Raw genomic sequence first — 14,112 nt, 5'->3', positions numbered from 1 at the left:
GGCCACAGGACAGCCAGAGGCTCTGACTTCATGGAACTTTCGTTTGCATTTTTGAAATCACTGCCTCATCGTGATGCTGGGTCCTCACCATGCGCAGTGGAAAGAGGTTGTTATTTTCATGTCCACTTTAAAAACAGCACATTGAGGGCCAGAGATGAGTGATTTGTCCAGGATCAGCAGAGTCAATATTGGAGCTAAGACTTCCAACCTCTGAAGCTGTACTTGGAATGAGACACTCCCCTCCTCCAGGACCTTCGATGGCTCCCCATTACCCCCGGTAGAGAACACACAGGCCTGATGCAGGTGGACCTGGGTGAATGAAAGAGAACTTGTCCTGCCCTGCCAGCCTCAGCTCCAGCCAAAAGCTACCGTCACAGAATGTGGGTCCTAAGCCACCAGATTACCCAGCTTTCCAAAAATCCACAACTCTTTTTATTTTTATGCAAAATATGGCCATTTTGAAACAGAGGCAACTGATTCAAAAATCCCATTAAGCACTGCATGGGATAAATTAAACACATCTGGGGGCCACTTTTGGCTCATGGCCAACCTGTTTGGAACCCATAGCCTGGAAAGGTTTCAAGCTCCCGCTCTAAGAAGCTGAATGTCTAGCTGTCACTTGGATGCCAGGCCTGCAACCCCAGCTCCAGAGAAGTACACTGATCTCATTGCCAAGAGCACCGCTCAGTCACCTGCAGGGCTGCCTGACCCAAGCCCCTGGTAGTCTCCAATCATGCTCAAGTATAGTGAAAATATTCACAGGGCAAGGAAACCCGAGCATGTTCAGAACACTGAAATGAGAGGCCCGGTGCCTGCCAGCCACCCCTTTTTATTCCTTAAAGCTAACATGGTCCTAGAGCATTTGAACTAGATGATGACCTGATCCCATTCTAAATTTTTCTTGAGTCCCAATCAATAGTAGTTACCACTGATCACAGGCTAACTATGCATCAGTAAATACTGTTCTAAATGTATTATATACATATTCTTATTTAATCCTCCCAGTGGTCCTGTGAGTTCCTACTGTTGTCAATCCTATTTTGCAGATGGGAAAACTGGGGCTTAGAGAGGGAGAGCAGCTTGCCCAAAGTTACCTCGCTTGACAGGGGGGTCTATGATATGAACTCAGATGCGTGTGTCTCCATACCCACGAAGCTACACACCCATGGTCGCCCTTCCTTTCCATGACTGCCACAAGTCCCTAGGCTGTAGAAACTTCTGTAGGGATCAAAGTGGCCCACTGAGGGAATTCCCTGGTGGTCCAGTGGTTAAGACTCTGTGCTTCCAATGCAGGGGGCCCAGGTTCAATCCCTGGTTGGAGAACTAAGATCCCACTTCTCCTCAGTGCAGGAAAAAAAAAAAAAAGTTGACTTAGAAAGAAGTGGCCCACTGAGTCTCCTGCAAAGTCACGCAGCAGAGGCTCTCACAGAAACCTCAGCTGGGCCAAGGCAGATCAAGGCGCTAGGAGGAGCTTCTTCGAGCTTGCCAAGGCTCGCCAGCTGTCTGGTTCGCCCTCTAGTCCTAGAGGAGTTCTGGGGAAGCTTTATAATTACAGCCGCATCCATCCTTCCTGATATTGGGCCAGAGTTCCATGCTGGGGAGGAGAAGGCTCTACAATCTGGGGGTACTTTCTCTCCCTCTCTCCAGTCACACCAGCTTTGTGTTGGGTGTGGGATTTAGCAAGCTGGTCAGAAGGCACCCCCTACAGGTAGCCCCCCAGGCCTCATCTATTTAGAGTAGATGACTGTTTCAACTGATCCACCAAATTCCGGCATCCTATTGGGTGATGTCTCCCAGCAACCCAGGTCAGGGTGAAGGATGTGAACTCTGGAGCCAGATACACCTTCATCTTAGCACTGGTCTTGCCATATTTATCGGCACCACGAGCGTGGTGAATAACAGGTAACGGGAATTGAGGAAACATTTCCTCTGAACCAGGGGCTTTCTGTACAAGGGTCATTTACTCCCCATAGGAGCCCTATGGGGAAGACTATTACTCTCCCATTTACAGATGAGGAAACTGAGGCACAGAGGGGTTAAGCACCAAGGGGATGGGGCTAGCACCACTACCAGCATCTGTTATGTTCTGAAACACACATGCTTGGGCCCCCTAAGGAGGTGTGATTTTTTTTTTCAAGAGTCCACAACTTCATAGCAATGGCTTTCTTTGCCCTTCAACGTAGCTCTGAATTAAAATTCTACACACACACACAAAAATTCGGTTGGCACAAGTTTTGCTGTTGTCAAGGAGATAACCCAGAGAACACAAGCTTAGGGGAAGTTGCCTTACTGTTTTTCTGCCATACTGGTCTGAGATGTTTCCCCAGAGGGTAGAGCTGGACATCATGCCGACAAAGACCACCTGTGGGGGCAAAGACAGCTTCTGTTAGACAGTGACACGGAGCATTGCAGAGAAAGGGAACACCAAAGTGAGCTTGCAGAGTCGCACTCTTAGTAATAAGAATGAACTAAGCTTTATAGCCTCCCAGGTAGCGCTAGTGGTAGAGAACCCACCTGCCAAAGCAGGAGACATGGGTTTGATCCCTGGGTTGGAAAGGTCCCCTGAAGAAGGAAATGGCAACCCATTCCAATGTTCTTGCCTGGAGAATTTCTTAGACAGGGGAGCTTGGGCTACAGTCCATAGGGTGGCAAAGAGTTAGGCATGACTGAAGCGACTTAGCAAGCAAGCATTCCTGAGATCTTGTTAAGATGCAAACACTAGTCTATGTGTTTCCTGTTATGTTTAAGTCTCACAACAACCCTACAGGGTGGGTGCTACCATTATCCCCATTTCAAACATGAAGAAACGGAGCCTCAGAGAGGTGAGGTCATGCAGCCAGGGTCACACATGTGTTAGTGGCGCAGCCTGGGCTGTAGTCAGGCTGCCTGGCTGCAGAGCTAGTATTTTTCCAGTTTCTTACAGAACCCAAGAAATGTCTTATGGCTAAGAAAATATTAAAGGTTGCAAGGTACTGAATAAAATCTGGAGGATATGAAAACAGGAAACAGGAGGTTAGGATGGGGGCTGGAAGCCATGAGCAAGAGAAAGCACCCCTGGAGTGCTCACTGCCTGCTGGGCAAAATTCTGGTTCCCTTGTTAGTCCTTGATCAGAGCTGAAGAGGTATGACTACTCATACCCATTTTACAGATAGGTAGCTTGAGGCTTAGAAGAGTTTAAGGGGACTTCCCTGGAGGTCCAGCAGTTAAGACTCCACACTTCCAATGCAGGAGGTGAAGACTGCATTCCTGGTTGGGGAACTCAAGATCCATGTGCCACATGGTATGGCCAAAAAGTTTTAAAAAAGAAAAAGAAGGGTTTTGGAAACCTGCTCTGATCCCAGGGAGGAGAGGGTAAAGACAGGTCTTAAGCCCAAGCAGGCTGACTAGAGCTTTCTTCACTGTTCTGTCCTTTCTGGAGCACTCACCAAGTGTCAGGGACCACACTGAATGTTCTTTACATTTGTTGCTCTCGTTCAGTCGCTCAGTCGTGTCCGACTCTTTGTGACCCCATGGACTGCAGCACACCAGGCTCCCCTGTCCTTCACCATCTCCTGGAGTTTGCTCAAACTCATGGCCATTGAGTCAATGATGCCATCCAACCATCTCTTCCTCTGTCATCCCCTTCTCCTCCTGCCTTCACTCTTTCCCAGCATCAGGGTCTTTCCAGTGAGTCAGCCCTTCACAAGAGGTGGCCAAAGTATTGGAACCTTTTACATACGTCTTACCACATGTTCCCAAGAGCTCCACGAAGTGGGTGCTATTATTATCCCATTTTACAGATAAGGCAACTAACTGAGGCCCAGAGATAGATAGGAACAGCATTGCTTAGTGTGGGCTGAACCCAAAAGAATTCCTCCAGGCACGTCCTAGAGCAGTGGGCTCCAAACAGGCTACACAGAGGCGTTCCAAGGGAGAGCAAATTTGGATAATTTTAAAGGAATTAATTTCCACATCCTCAACTCCCATAGAAACTCTTTCCTGAGAATAGGTTAGGGGGTCTCACCTGTTCCGGGGTCCCCTTTTCAACCACCCTCCCCCCACTTCTTCATACCCTGCCCCCTGATGTACTTCTTAGCCATCGCTTTGAGGTTAAACCCTCTAGGCTGCCTCCAAAAGGACACCAATGACACAGATACAAATCCATTCGCAAGTTGTCTTGATTCCAATTCCATTTTATTATTTTTAACCAAATTGCAGGAGAGGCTAATCAAGCTGTCAGTGAATTAGATCACTAAAAATAATTTTTCATAAATGACTGCTGTGTGCTCTTCAGCATGAAACTTGGAAGTTGCTGAAAAGAATCAAGTGGCATTAGTTTACTGAGTTATTATAAAACTCCTTCAGTTCCTCCAGCAAAACTTTTTATATGTGAACAAAACTTTTCATATTCATATCTATTCAGTAAAAATGAAAAATAGAAAAAGCATTACAGCTGAACCCTGTCTCATTTTGGCAACAGGCTTTCAAATTGTAGCACTGGAGAAGACTCTTGAGAGTCTCTTGAACAAGATCAAGCCAGTCAATCCTACAGGAAATTAACCCTGAATGCTCATTGGAAGGACTGATTCTGAAGCTGAAGCTCCAATACTTCGGCCACCTGATTCGACAGCTGACTCTTTGGAAAAGACCCTGATGCTGGGAAAGATTGAAGTCAGGAGGAGAAGGGGGAGACAGAGGATGAGATGGCTGGATGGCATCACCGACTCAATGGACATGAGTTTGAGTAAACTCGGGGAGATAGTGGAGGACAGAGGAGCCTGATGTGCTGCAGTCCATCGGGTTGCAAAGAGTCAGACATGATTTAGCGACTGAACAACAATAATTCAAGAATATGTGACATAGTTGAGAAACACTCCATACTCCTCGTCAAGAGGTACGTTCCTGATAAAAGTGACTTACATTTAGCAAGTATTTATCAAAATTAATTATATCTTGTTTTGATTGGTTGTTTACTACTAAAAATTATCATGGTTAACTTACTGCAGGAGAAACATCTTAAATCTTAGAGCCTTATGGTCTCAAAAAATTAAAAACGATAATTGAAAATGTCACAAAAATTATAATAGGCTGATTGATGAAACTTTCAAGCCTAGTAAAACCTTACATTGCTTCCTTTGTAGCTCATCTGGTAAAGAATCCACCTGCAATGCGGGAGACCTGGGTTCGATCCCTGGGTTGGGAAGATCCCTTGGAGAACGGAAAGCCTACCCACTCCAGTATTCTGGCCTAGAGAATGCCATGGACTGTATAGTCCATGGGGTTGCAAGGAGTCGGACACAACTGAGCAACCTTCACTTTCACAACCTTACATTAAGATAAAATTATATGGAGAAACTGAATGAAAATACCAGTTCAAGAAGAAAACAAGACAAGAATGAAGGGTTCTGCTTCATGCTCCTCCGAGCCTTAGCTCTAGGGAGCACCAGTTCCTACAGTTTACTGAACAAGTACTATTCTGTTTCCAACCCTGAAGTAACCTTCATGTGGAAGGAACTGGTGTCTCCTTTTTGGAATAGCGAGGTTTATGAGGTTTACGTGATCCGATCAGGTGGGTTCCAAGTTCCCCCCGCAATTGAGCAGGATATCTGGGGCCCCCGGATGTGGTTAGAGTTGGCTGCAGACCTGCCAGGATACATGAGATGGAGAAGGGAGAAGGGACACTGAGGTCCTGGTGATTCCATTGAGGGTTTAATTCCTGTCTGCTGAGCCCTTGGCAGCAGCAGGGGGAAGTGGGGGGCATCCTACAGAACACCCCCCCGGGGGACCAGAACTGAGCATGAGAGGAGAGGGCCGCTGGGCTGCCTACCGAGGTCAGCAACGCCACCTGCCAGCTGGGCAGCCGCCACTCGCAGTGCAGTTGCGGCGCAAGGATGCTCAGAATCATCATCTCCATGGCGTCGGCCATCTGCAGGGAGCAAGCACACACGTGAGGCCAGGGTGCTGCCCGGGTCGGGGGGCGGCTGGCCCCTCACCGAAAATTCTCATGGTAACTTACTGCAGGAGAGAAGAAGTCAAACCTTGGAGCCTTATGATCTCGGAAAATTTAAAACGGTAATTTAAAATGTCACAAGTCCACAGCCCCAAGCGAGTGCGTAGAAAAATCCCTTTGGACTTTCCTGGTGGTCCAGTGGTTAAGACTCTGCCCTTTCACTGCAGGGGGCATGGGTTCAATCCCTAGTCTGGGAAGTTCTGTGTGCCGCGAAGTATGGCCCCCCAAAAATTTTAAAATAAAATAAATCAATTAATTAAAAAAAGAAAAAAGAGAGAGACTCCCTCTTCTACCTTCTGCTGAGTGCCCTACCACCCATCAAAACACACTGAAAGCTCCAAAAGTTAAAACAGTGTGGTATTACACAGGAACTCGTGACTAGACATTTAACATTCTTTGGGTGTGTTTTCCCATGTTTAAAAAAAAATTTAGGGACACTCCCCAAACGGAGTGGGAAAGTAGCATATTTTGAAAATCAGAGAAACATTTTTTTTTAGAAAAACATTTTTATAGAGGTAGAGAGACAGTGATCTTTTTCTCTTGTAGCTCAATTAAAAGCTAGTTTCTCTTTGGTCATTGTTCATGGAGAACTGTCAGTATAATTAACATTAAACAGTGTGATCTTTTAATATATTAAAACATACTAGAGAGCCTCAGGAATGAAACACTGTGTTACCTTTACAGGATTACACAGACAGAGCGGTGGAACAGAAATGAGAGTCCAGAAGGAAACCCACATGGCCCTGGGCATGTGGTGGATGATAAAATGCAAATTAGTGGGGGAAATGAGGTGGGGAAATTGATGACTGGAAAAACAGGTAGTTGAATCTCAGTTTTGCACTATTCATAAAAATCCATTTCACTTGTATTAATGGTCTAGATTAATGGCAGAGGATGAGATGGTTAGATAGCATCACCAACTCAATGAATATGATTTGAGAAAGCTCTGGAAGATAGTGGAAATTCCCAGGTGGCACTAGTGGTCAGGAATCCAGCTGCCAACGTAGGAGATGTAAGAGACTCAGGTTCAATCCCTAAGTCAGGAAGATCCCCTGGAGGAGGGCACGGCAACCCACTCCAGTGTTCTTGCCTGGAGAATCCCATGGACAGAGGCACCTTGGTGGGCTGCAGTCTATGGGGTTGCCGAGTCGGACGCGACTTAGCAACTGAACAACAGCAATGATCTAGATACATCATTTGCTATAGGTAGATCTGGCAAGTTTAATAAGGAATCACGAGCCCCTTGAAAGAGAAGGCACGTTTTGATCTTGCATGTTCTTCTAGGGTGAGTCCCACAGATGACATTAGAATCTTAGAGTAGCCCTGAGCCTCAAAGGGTTGAGAACCACTTAATTAAGGAAGCTTCAACTCCTCTTTGAGGGCAATTGTCAACCACACCCAACGCCCCCTAGGCTCAGACTTCATTATCACCCAGGGTCACTCAAACTTTGTCGAGTTAAGCAAAGACTCTAAGAGGAGGGAACCGTGTCCTCCCTTGTAGAGCATGGAAACCCAGTTGAGCAGCATGGTATTCCTTGGAGACTGAAGATGACGTCATCGTCCCCAGAGATACTTGCCCAAGCCAAGCCGGTGAGAACAGACAGCTTCCATTGAAATTTTCCAAAACCAATGGCTTCCACCGCATCTTCCACCATGAAAGTATCTGGGAAGGAGAAAGGGGAGGGGAAGGAAGGAGTCAGAGCATTTTGTCCTTGTCCTAGTTCCGGGGGGCATCTTGGGGGATCCCTGGCCAAGCTCTTTAAAGCAGTGCATGCTGCTTCTAGAACTTATCCTAGGAAAACCTTCTGCAAGTGTGAAGTGTGCTACAAAGTCTAATACAACGTGGTTTCTACAAAGGGAATAAGTGGGCAACCCAGAATGTCTATCAACAAGGAACTGGTTAAATTATTTTATGTATTATATATGAATGTTTATATATCTACATCCTAAAATACAACCCACCTATTAAAAAATGTGCAGATATAGAAAGATGCATACAGTATATTGTGATTTAATTTTTAGAAAACAAAGTAAGATGGAGCAGAGGAAGTCAGACTGACTGCCCTTAGACCGTCAATAGGGTCATGGGTCAGTACTCACTTTTTTGTACATTTTGATCATGTCCCAGTGCTTTCCAAATAAACACATAGTATTTGTGTGCTCAGAAAAAAATAAGGATGTACTTTAGAAGCTCATAGGTGGCTTTGAGAAAGACTAAAAGACAAATACAATGTGGTGTGCTAGAATTGATTCCTGTAACACCACTGCTGGGAAAACTGGTGAAATATGAATAAAGCCTGGAGTTTCATGGAGAGTATTACACCAGTCTCAATTTCTTAGTTTTGAGAAGTGTGTCATGATTAGGTAAGATACTAACTTTATGGGAAGCTGCATGAAGAGTATACAAAACTAAATAAATAAATAACAAAAAAGATTAAAAAATAAAAATAAAAAGTTTACTACGAGCACTCTCTGTGCTATCTTTGCAAATTTTCTGTACTTTTAAAATATTCCAAGACAAAAAAAAAAGATTAACTGAAAAATAAAAATACTAAAGGAGCATGCTGGGTGGCCGTCCTGTGGGGGTGCCTCTGAGGATCTTATCTGCCCCTGCTGGGAGTTGTCATCTTATTGGAATTTCAATCATGAGCCTCTAACATCAACCATCATTTTCTTCTGAAGTATGAGCTGGTGGTTATCACACCAGCAGGGTCTGGTTTCCTTCAATAATATTGAGGAGAAAGTAGAGTGAGTCCTGTAACGGCATCAGTAATAAGAACAGTAATAGTAATAATATAATTATATATTAACTGGGAGTTCAGTGTGTGTCAGGCACTCCCCTAAGAGAGTGGTCCCCATCCTTTTTGGCAACAGTGACCTGTTTCATGGAAGACAATTCTTCCATAGACAGGGGCACCTTTGGGGATCATTCAAGCACATTACATCTATTGTGCACTTTGGCTCTGTTTTGTAGTGACCTCAGAGTATTCCGCCTTGACTTTATGGAGAATCTAACGCCCCTGCTGATCTGACAGGAGGCGGAGCTCAGGTAGCAATGGGAGCGATGGGGAGCGGCTGTAAAGACAGAGGAAGCTTGCTCACCCACCGCTCACTTCTAGCTGTGCGGCACGGTTCCTAACAGGCCACGGACTGGAACCAGGGGTTGGGGACCCAGGCTCTAAGAGCTTGCTGCACATAATCTCACTGAGTCCCTGTGACACCAACTAGTTAAAGGCTCAGTCTTAGCCCCATTTTTCAGAGGAGGACATGGACTTGCCCATTGTCAATACAGCTGGCACACTGCAGATCTGGGAATTTAGCCCAGATCATCCTGGACCTGGAGCCACTGCTTCTAACCTCTGCCTTCACTCCCACTCCAGTCATTGCCTCCTTAGATCTGCCAACAACGGGCCTTGGGCTCAAGCTGTTAACCCTCTCTCTGGTTGGGAATCTGGGCCCTTGGAGGAACGAATGGAACGTTTTCATGCATCAGCATTATCAGGTGGTAAGGAGAGACCAGGTCCCCTATGAGCACTTCAAGTCTCCATTAACCATCTCTACTCAGAGGGAGCACAAGGTCACAGGTAGGGATGTGGTCTCTGAGGCCAGATTTCCTGGGTGTAAATCCAGCTTGGCTAAGTTCTAACTGTGTGACCCTGGGCAAGATAAGTAACCTTTCTGTGCTTCTGTGGCCTCTCCTGCAAAATGGGGGAAGATGACTGTAAGAGTTCCAATCGGAACTGTTGTGAAGATGAAATGGGTAATATATGTAAAGTGCTTAGAACCGGGCCTGGCACAGAGTAAACCCTCAGCCTGCGTCTGTGGCTCTGATCACTGCTGTCATCTTTACAGTCACCATCACCACTATCAGCACCATCTGCTCGTCATCACCACCATCACCCTCACCGTCATCATTGTGGCTGCCATCCTCGGCCAAGTGTTAAGTCGATGATGCTAACTGTCAGGGATGGTGATGCAACCTCGCCTGCTGAGAAAGCCATGCAGGTCCAGCCCAAACTGCCAGTGTCGGTCACCCTGGGCCCTCCAGGCCCTCCTGCCTGCCCCTTCACAAGACCCCTCTGAGTGCCACCTGGAGAGGCAACCCTGAAGCCTCAGAGCCCCTGAATATGGCCTGCCCCAACTGCAGGGCCCCCTCACCATCGGTGGGATTGGCAAACTCCTTGGGCACGGCCGCCCCATCATCCAGCTCCACGGCCTCTAGGCCTGCACGGACCCCTTCAATCTGGACCTCATGCTCCCCCGAAGCCGTGTCGTCCTCTGACCTTGCACTCTCGCCTGTGCGACGGAATTTCACCACCCTAGAGGAGAAAGCAAATCTGGTCATGATGGCTAGGACTCCTCCTCAATGACCTTGTGGTATAGTTGTGCCCAAGACAGGTGAAAAGCTTTCTCTTGTGGTCCAGAGAGTTCTCTCATGGTCCATGAATGGGTGAAAGAGGTAGGGGCTGGCATTTCTGTTGAGTTGGGCTGTGGGGAGGGTGACAACGTTAAGAGTTATGTATCAGGGCTATCTAGTACAGTTGGACAGGTTGGGCACTGCACAACTCTAAGGGGAGCCCTATTCACATAGTAAGCCATGTGAATAAGGATATCTTTGTTCTAGACCTAAATACCATTTGGAAGCATATGTGTTTCAGAATTTATACTCATTTGTCTGTATCTAATGTAAGTAACCGTTCAACCTCAGCTTCTTCAGCGTTACTGGTTGGGGCATACGTTTGGATTACAGTGATACTGAATGGTTTGCCTAGGGAACATTTCATGCAAAGATGGGCTCAATAAAGGACAGATGGTATTAAGAAGAGGTGACAAGAATACACAGAAGAACTGTACAAAAAAGAGCTTCACAACCAAGATAATCACGATGGTGTGATTACTCACCTAGAGCCAGACATCCTGGAATGTGAAGTCAAGTGGGCCTTAGAAAGCATCACTATGAACAAAGCTAGTGGAGGTCATGGAATCCCAGTTGAGCTGTTTCAAATCCTAAAAGATGATGCTGTGAAACTGCTGCACTCAATATGCCAGCAAATTCGGAAAACTCAGCAGTGGCCATGGGACTGGAAAAGGTCAGTTTTCACTCCAATCCCAAAGAAAGGCAATGCCAAAGAAGGCTCAAACTACCGCACAATTGCACTCATCTCACATGCTAGTAAAGTAATGCTCAAAATTCTCCAAGCCAGGCTTCAGCAATACATGAACCGTGAACTCCCTGATGTTCAAGCTGGTTTTAGAAAAGGCAGAGGAACCAGAGATCAAATTGCCAACATCTGCTGGATCATGGAAAAAGCAAGAGAGTTCCAGAAAAACATCTATTTCTGCTTTATTGACTATGCCAAAGCCTTTGGCTGTGTGGATCACAATAAACTGTGGAAAATTCTGAAAGAGATAGGAATACCAGACCACCTGACTGGCCTCTTGAGAAACCTATATGCAGATCAGGAAGCAACAGTTAGAACTGGACATGGAACAACAGACTGGTTCCAAATAGGAAAAGGAGTACGTCAAGGCTGTATATTATCACCCTGCTTATTTAACTTATATGCAGAGTACATCATGAGAAATGCTGGGCTGGAGTAAGCACAAGCTGGAATCAAGACTGCCGGGAGAAATATCAATAACATCAGATATGCAGATGACACCACCCTTATGGCAGAAAGTGAAGAGGAGCTAAAGAGACTCTTGATGAAAGTGAAAAAGAAGAATGAAAAAGTTAGCTTAAAGCTCAACATTCAGAAAATGAAGATCATGGCATCCCGTCCCATTACTTCATGGGAAATAGATGGGGAAACAGTGGGAACAGTGTCAGACTTTATTTTTGGGGGCTCCAAAATCCCTACAGATGGTGATTTCAGCCATGAAATTAAAAGACGCTTACTCCTTGGAAGGAAAGTTATGACCAACCTAGATAGCATATTAAAAAGCAGAGACATTACTTTGCCAACAAAGGTCCGTCTAGTCAAGGCTATGGTTTTTCCAGTGGTCATGTATGGATGTGAGAGTTGGACTGTGAAGAAAGCTGAGCACCAAAGAATTGATGCTTTTGAACTGTGGTGTTGGAGAAGACTCTTGAGAGTCCGTTGGACTGCAAGGAGATCCAACCAGTCCATCCTAAAGGAGATCAGTCCTGGGTGTTCATTGGAAGGACTGATGCTAAAGCTGAAACTCCAATACTTTGGCCAGCTCATGAGAAGGGTTTGACTCATTGGAAAAGACCCTGATGCTGGGAGGGATTGGGGGCAGGAGGAGAAGGGGACAACAGAGGATGAGATGGCTGGATGGCATCACTGACTCGATGGACATGAGTTTGAATAAACTCCAGGAGTTGGTGATGGACAGGGAGGCCTGGCGTGCTGCGATTCATGAGGTCGCAAGGAGTCGGACATGACCGATCGACTGAACTGAAATGAATGTAAGTTAATAATTTGGTCACATAAGGATTGCTTTATGCTTATAAAAAGCTGCCCACACAGTATTTTTTTTAATTTAAAGTGAATATCAAAGTTTTAAAATTAGAAGAATTCACAAAGAAATCCAGATTCCTGATGTCTCTTTAAAAAATAGAATATCTGGCCATCTGGGACCCACATTCTAATAAGGGACCAACATGGCTAGACCAGAGCAGTGTGTCCCTTGAATATGGGCCACTCGATCCCCAGATGACTGACAGTCTCATCCTCTCCAAAGGACCTCCAGCCCTTACGCTCTCTTGCCATTTTTCTTTACACTTAACTCTATGTTCCTCTCACTTGGCACTTTGTTCCCTTTGCCCTCATAGGCATTTGAGTTTGAGACCCCATGGACTTTACCCTCAGTACAATACATTCCCTCACACTGTGCTGTTTCTTGTGACTCTGGGAAATGCCTTGATTTCTTTGAGCAGCAACTTATTTATCTGAGACCCAGGCAAAAACATAATAACCTGTCTCCTCTAGCTTCCTCATCCTGAAACAAAACTCCTGCTTTCTGCCAGCCCTGCAATGAGTTGCAAGGTCACAGCAGTAACAGAAGAGATGAGTCCCTACCTTCCCAGGAGACAGCCATATGGAATGAGTGATGCCCATTCCTCCCTGGGCTTTGAAAAAAGAAGTCTGGGATGCCAAGGGCATAGAGGGCAGAGGGCTGATGAGGGCGTGCCTGAGTGCCCAGTGACTCCATCGTCTCTGACTCTTTGCCATCCTGTGGACTGTAACCCACCAGGCTCCCCTGTCCACAGGCTTTCCTAGGCAAGAATATTGGAGTGGGTTGCCAGTGCCTCTTTTAGGGGATTTTCCCGACCCAGGGATTGAACCTGTGTCTCCTGCATAGGCTGGCCGATTCTTTACCACTGCGCCATCAAGGAAGCCTGATGATGAGGAACTGGAGGGCAAATTTGGGCATTTTTAAAAGGTAAAAACAGATAAATTTCTTTTTATTTATTTATTTTTTAATTTACAATCCTGTATTGGTTTTGCCATACATTGACATGAATCCGCCACGGGTGTACATGAGTTCCCAATCGTGAACCCCCCTCCCACCACCCTAAAATGGATAAATTTCTACATTTTAAAAAAAATTGCTATCATAATCATCAATTAACTATTGCCTTATTCCGCACGTTTCATCAAGAATAACTAGTGCTCTGGCATAGAAAGCATGTCTCCAGATTCCAGAAGCCTGGGGGAACATTCCTTGCTTGCGAATTGGGAGAAAAGGCAGATGATATAGCAATTTTGTAAATACCGGAAACACCATTCAATGGCGAGGCTGAACTGGGAAAGCTCCAGCTGTTAAGCTCGTCTGCGGCTGGAGATATCGGGCAGAGTACAGCGCACAGGGTCTGCAGGCAGAGCAGCTGGGACTGAACCTTGGAGCAATCACTCCACCACCAGCCGCCAGCTCTACCACGCCCCCTCTCCGCCACGGCCCCTCTCCACCACGCCCCCAACCGTCCCGCAGCTTCTGTGCCTCGTTCTAGATGTTGCTCTCCACGCACTCGCTCTGCACAGCAGCCCTGTTGTTCTTTGTTTAGTCAGTCACTCATGTTTGCCTCTTTGCAACCCTATGGACTGTAGCCCACCAGGCTCCTGCGTCCGTGGGATTCTCCAGGCAAGAATACTGG

The 14,112-nt window shown here is 46.2% G+C and overlaps 1 protein-coding gene and 1 non-coding gene across 2 annotated transcripts in view; one reads left to right on the top strand and one right to left on the bottom strand.

Annotated features, from left to right (window-relative positions):
* Window positions 1-14,112, bottom strand: part of LOC120871189 (SV2 related protein) — a 72,395-nt gene that overhangs the window by 39,601 nt on the left and 18,682 nt on the right. Inside the window, exons 2-5 of the mRNA XM_040250936.1 lie at window positions 10,149-10,309; window positions 7,568-7,653; window positions 5,808-5,906; window positions 2,291-2,362 (exon numbers count right to left, since the gene is read on the bottom strand). Coding sequence (XP_040106870.1) covers window positions 2,291-2,362; window positions 5,808-5,906; window positions 7,568-7,653; window positions 10,149-10,309 — 418 coding nt within the window. The remainder of the gene's footprint in view (window positions 1-2,290; window positions 2,363-5,807; window positions 5,907-7,567; window positions 7,654-10,148; window positions 10,310-14,112) is intronic.
* TRNAG-UCC lies at window positions 1,251-1,323 on the top strand. Its single transcript has one exon. It is a non-coding gene; the product is annotated as a tRNA-Gly (tRNA).

This window comes from Oryx dammah, unplaced genomic scaffold (assembly GCF_014754425.2).
Source record: "Oryx dammah isolate SB20612 unplaced genomic scaffold, SCBI_Odam_1.1 HiC_scaffold_12, whole genome shotgun sequence".
Classification (NCBI taxonomy): Eukaryota; Metazoa; Chordata; class Mammalia; order Artiodactyla; family Bovidae; genus Oryx; species Oryx dammah.
This window is presented reverse-complemented; position numbering and strand designations above follow the sequence as displayed.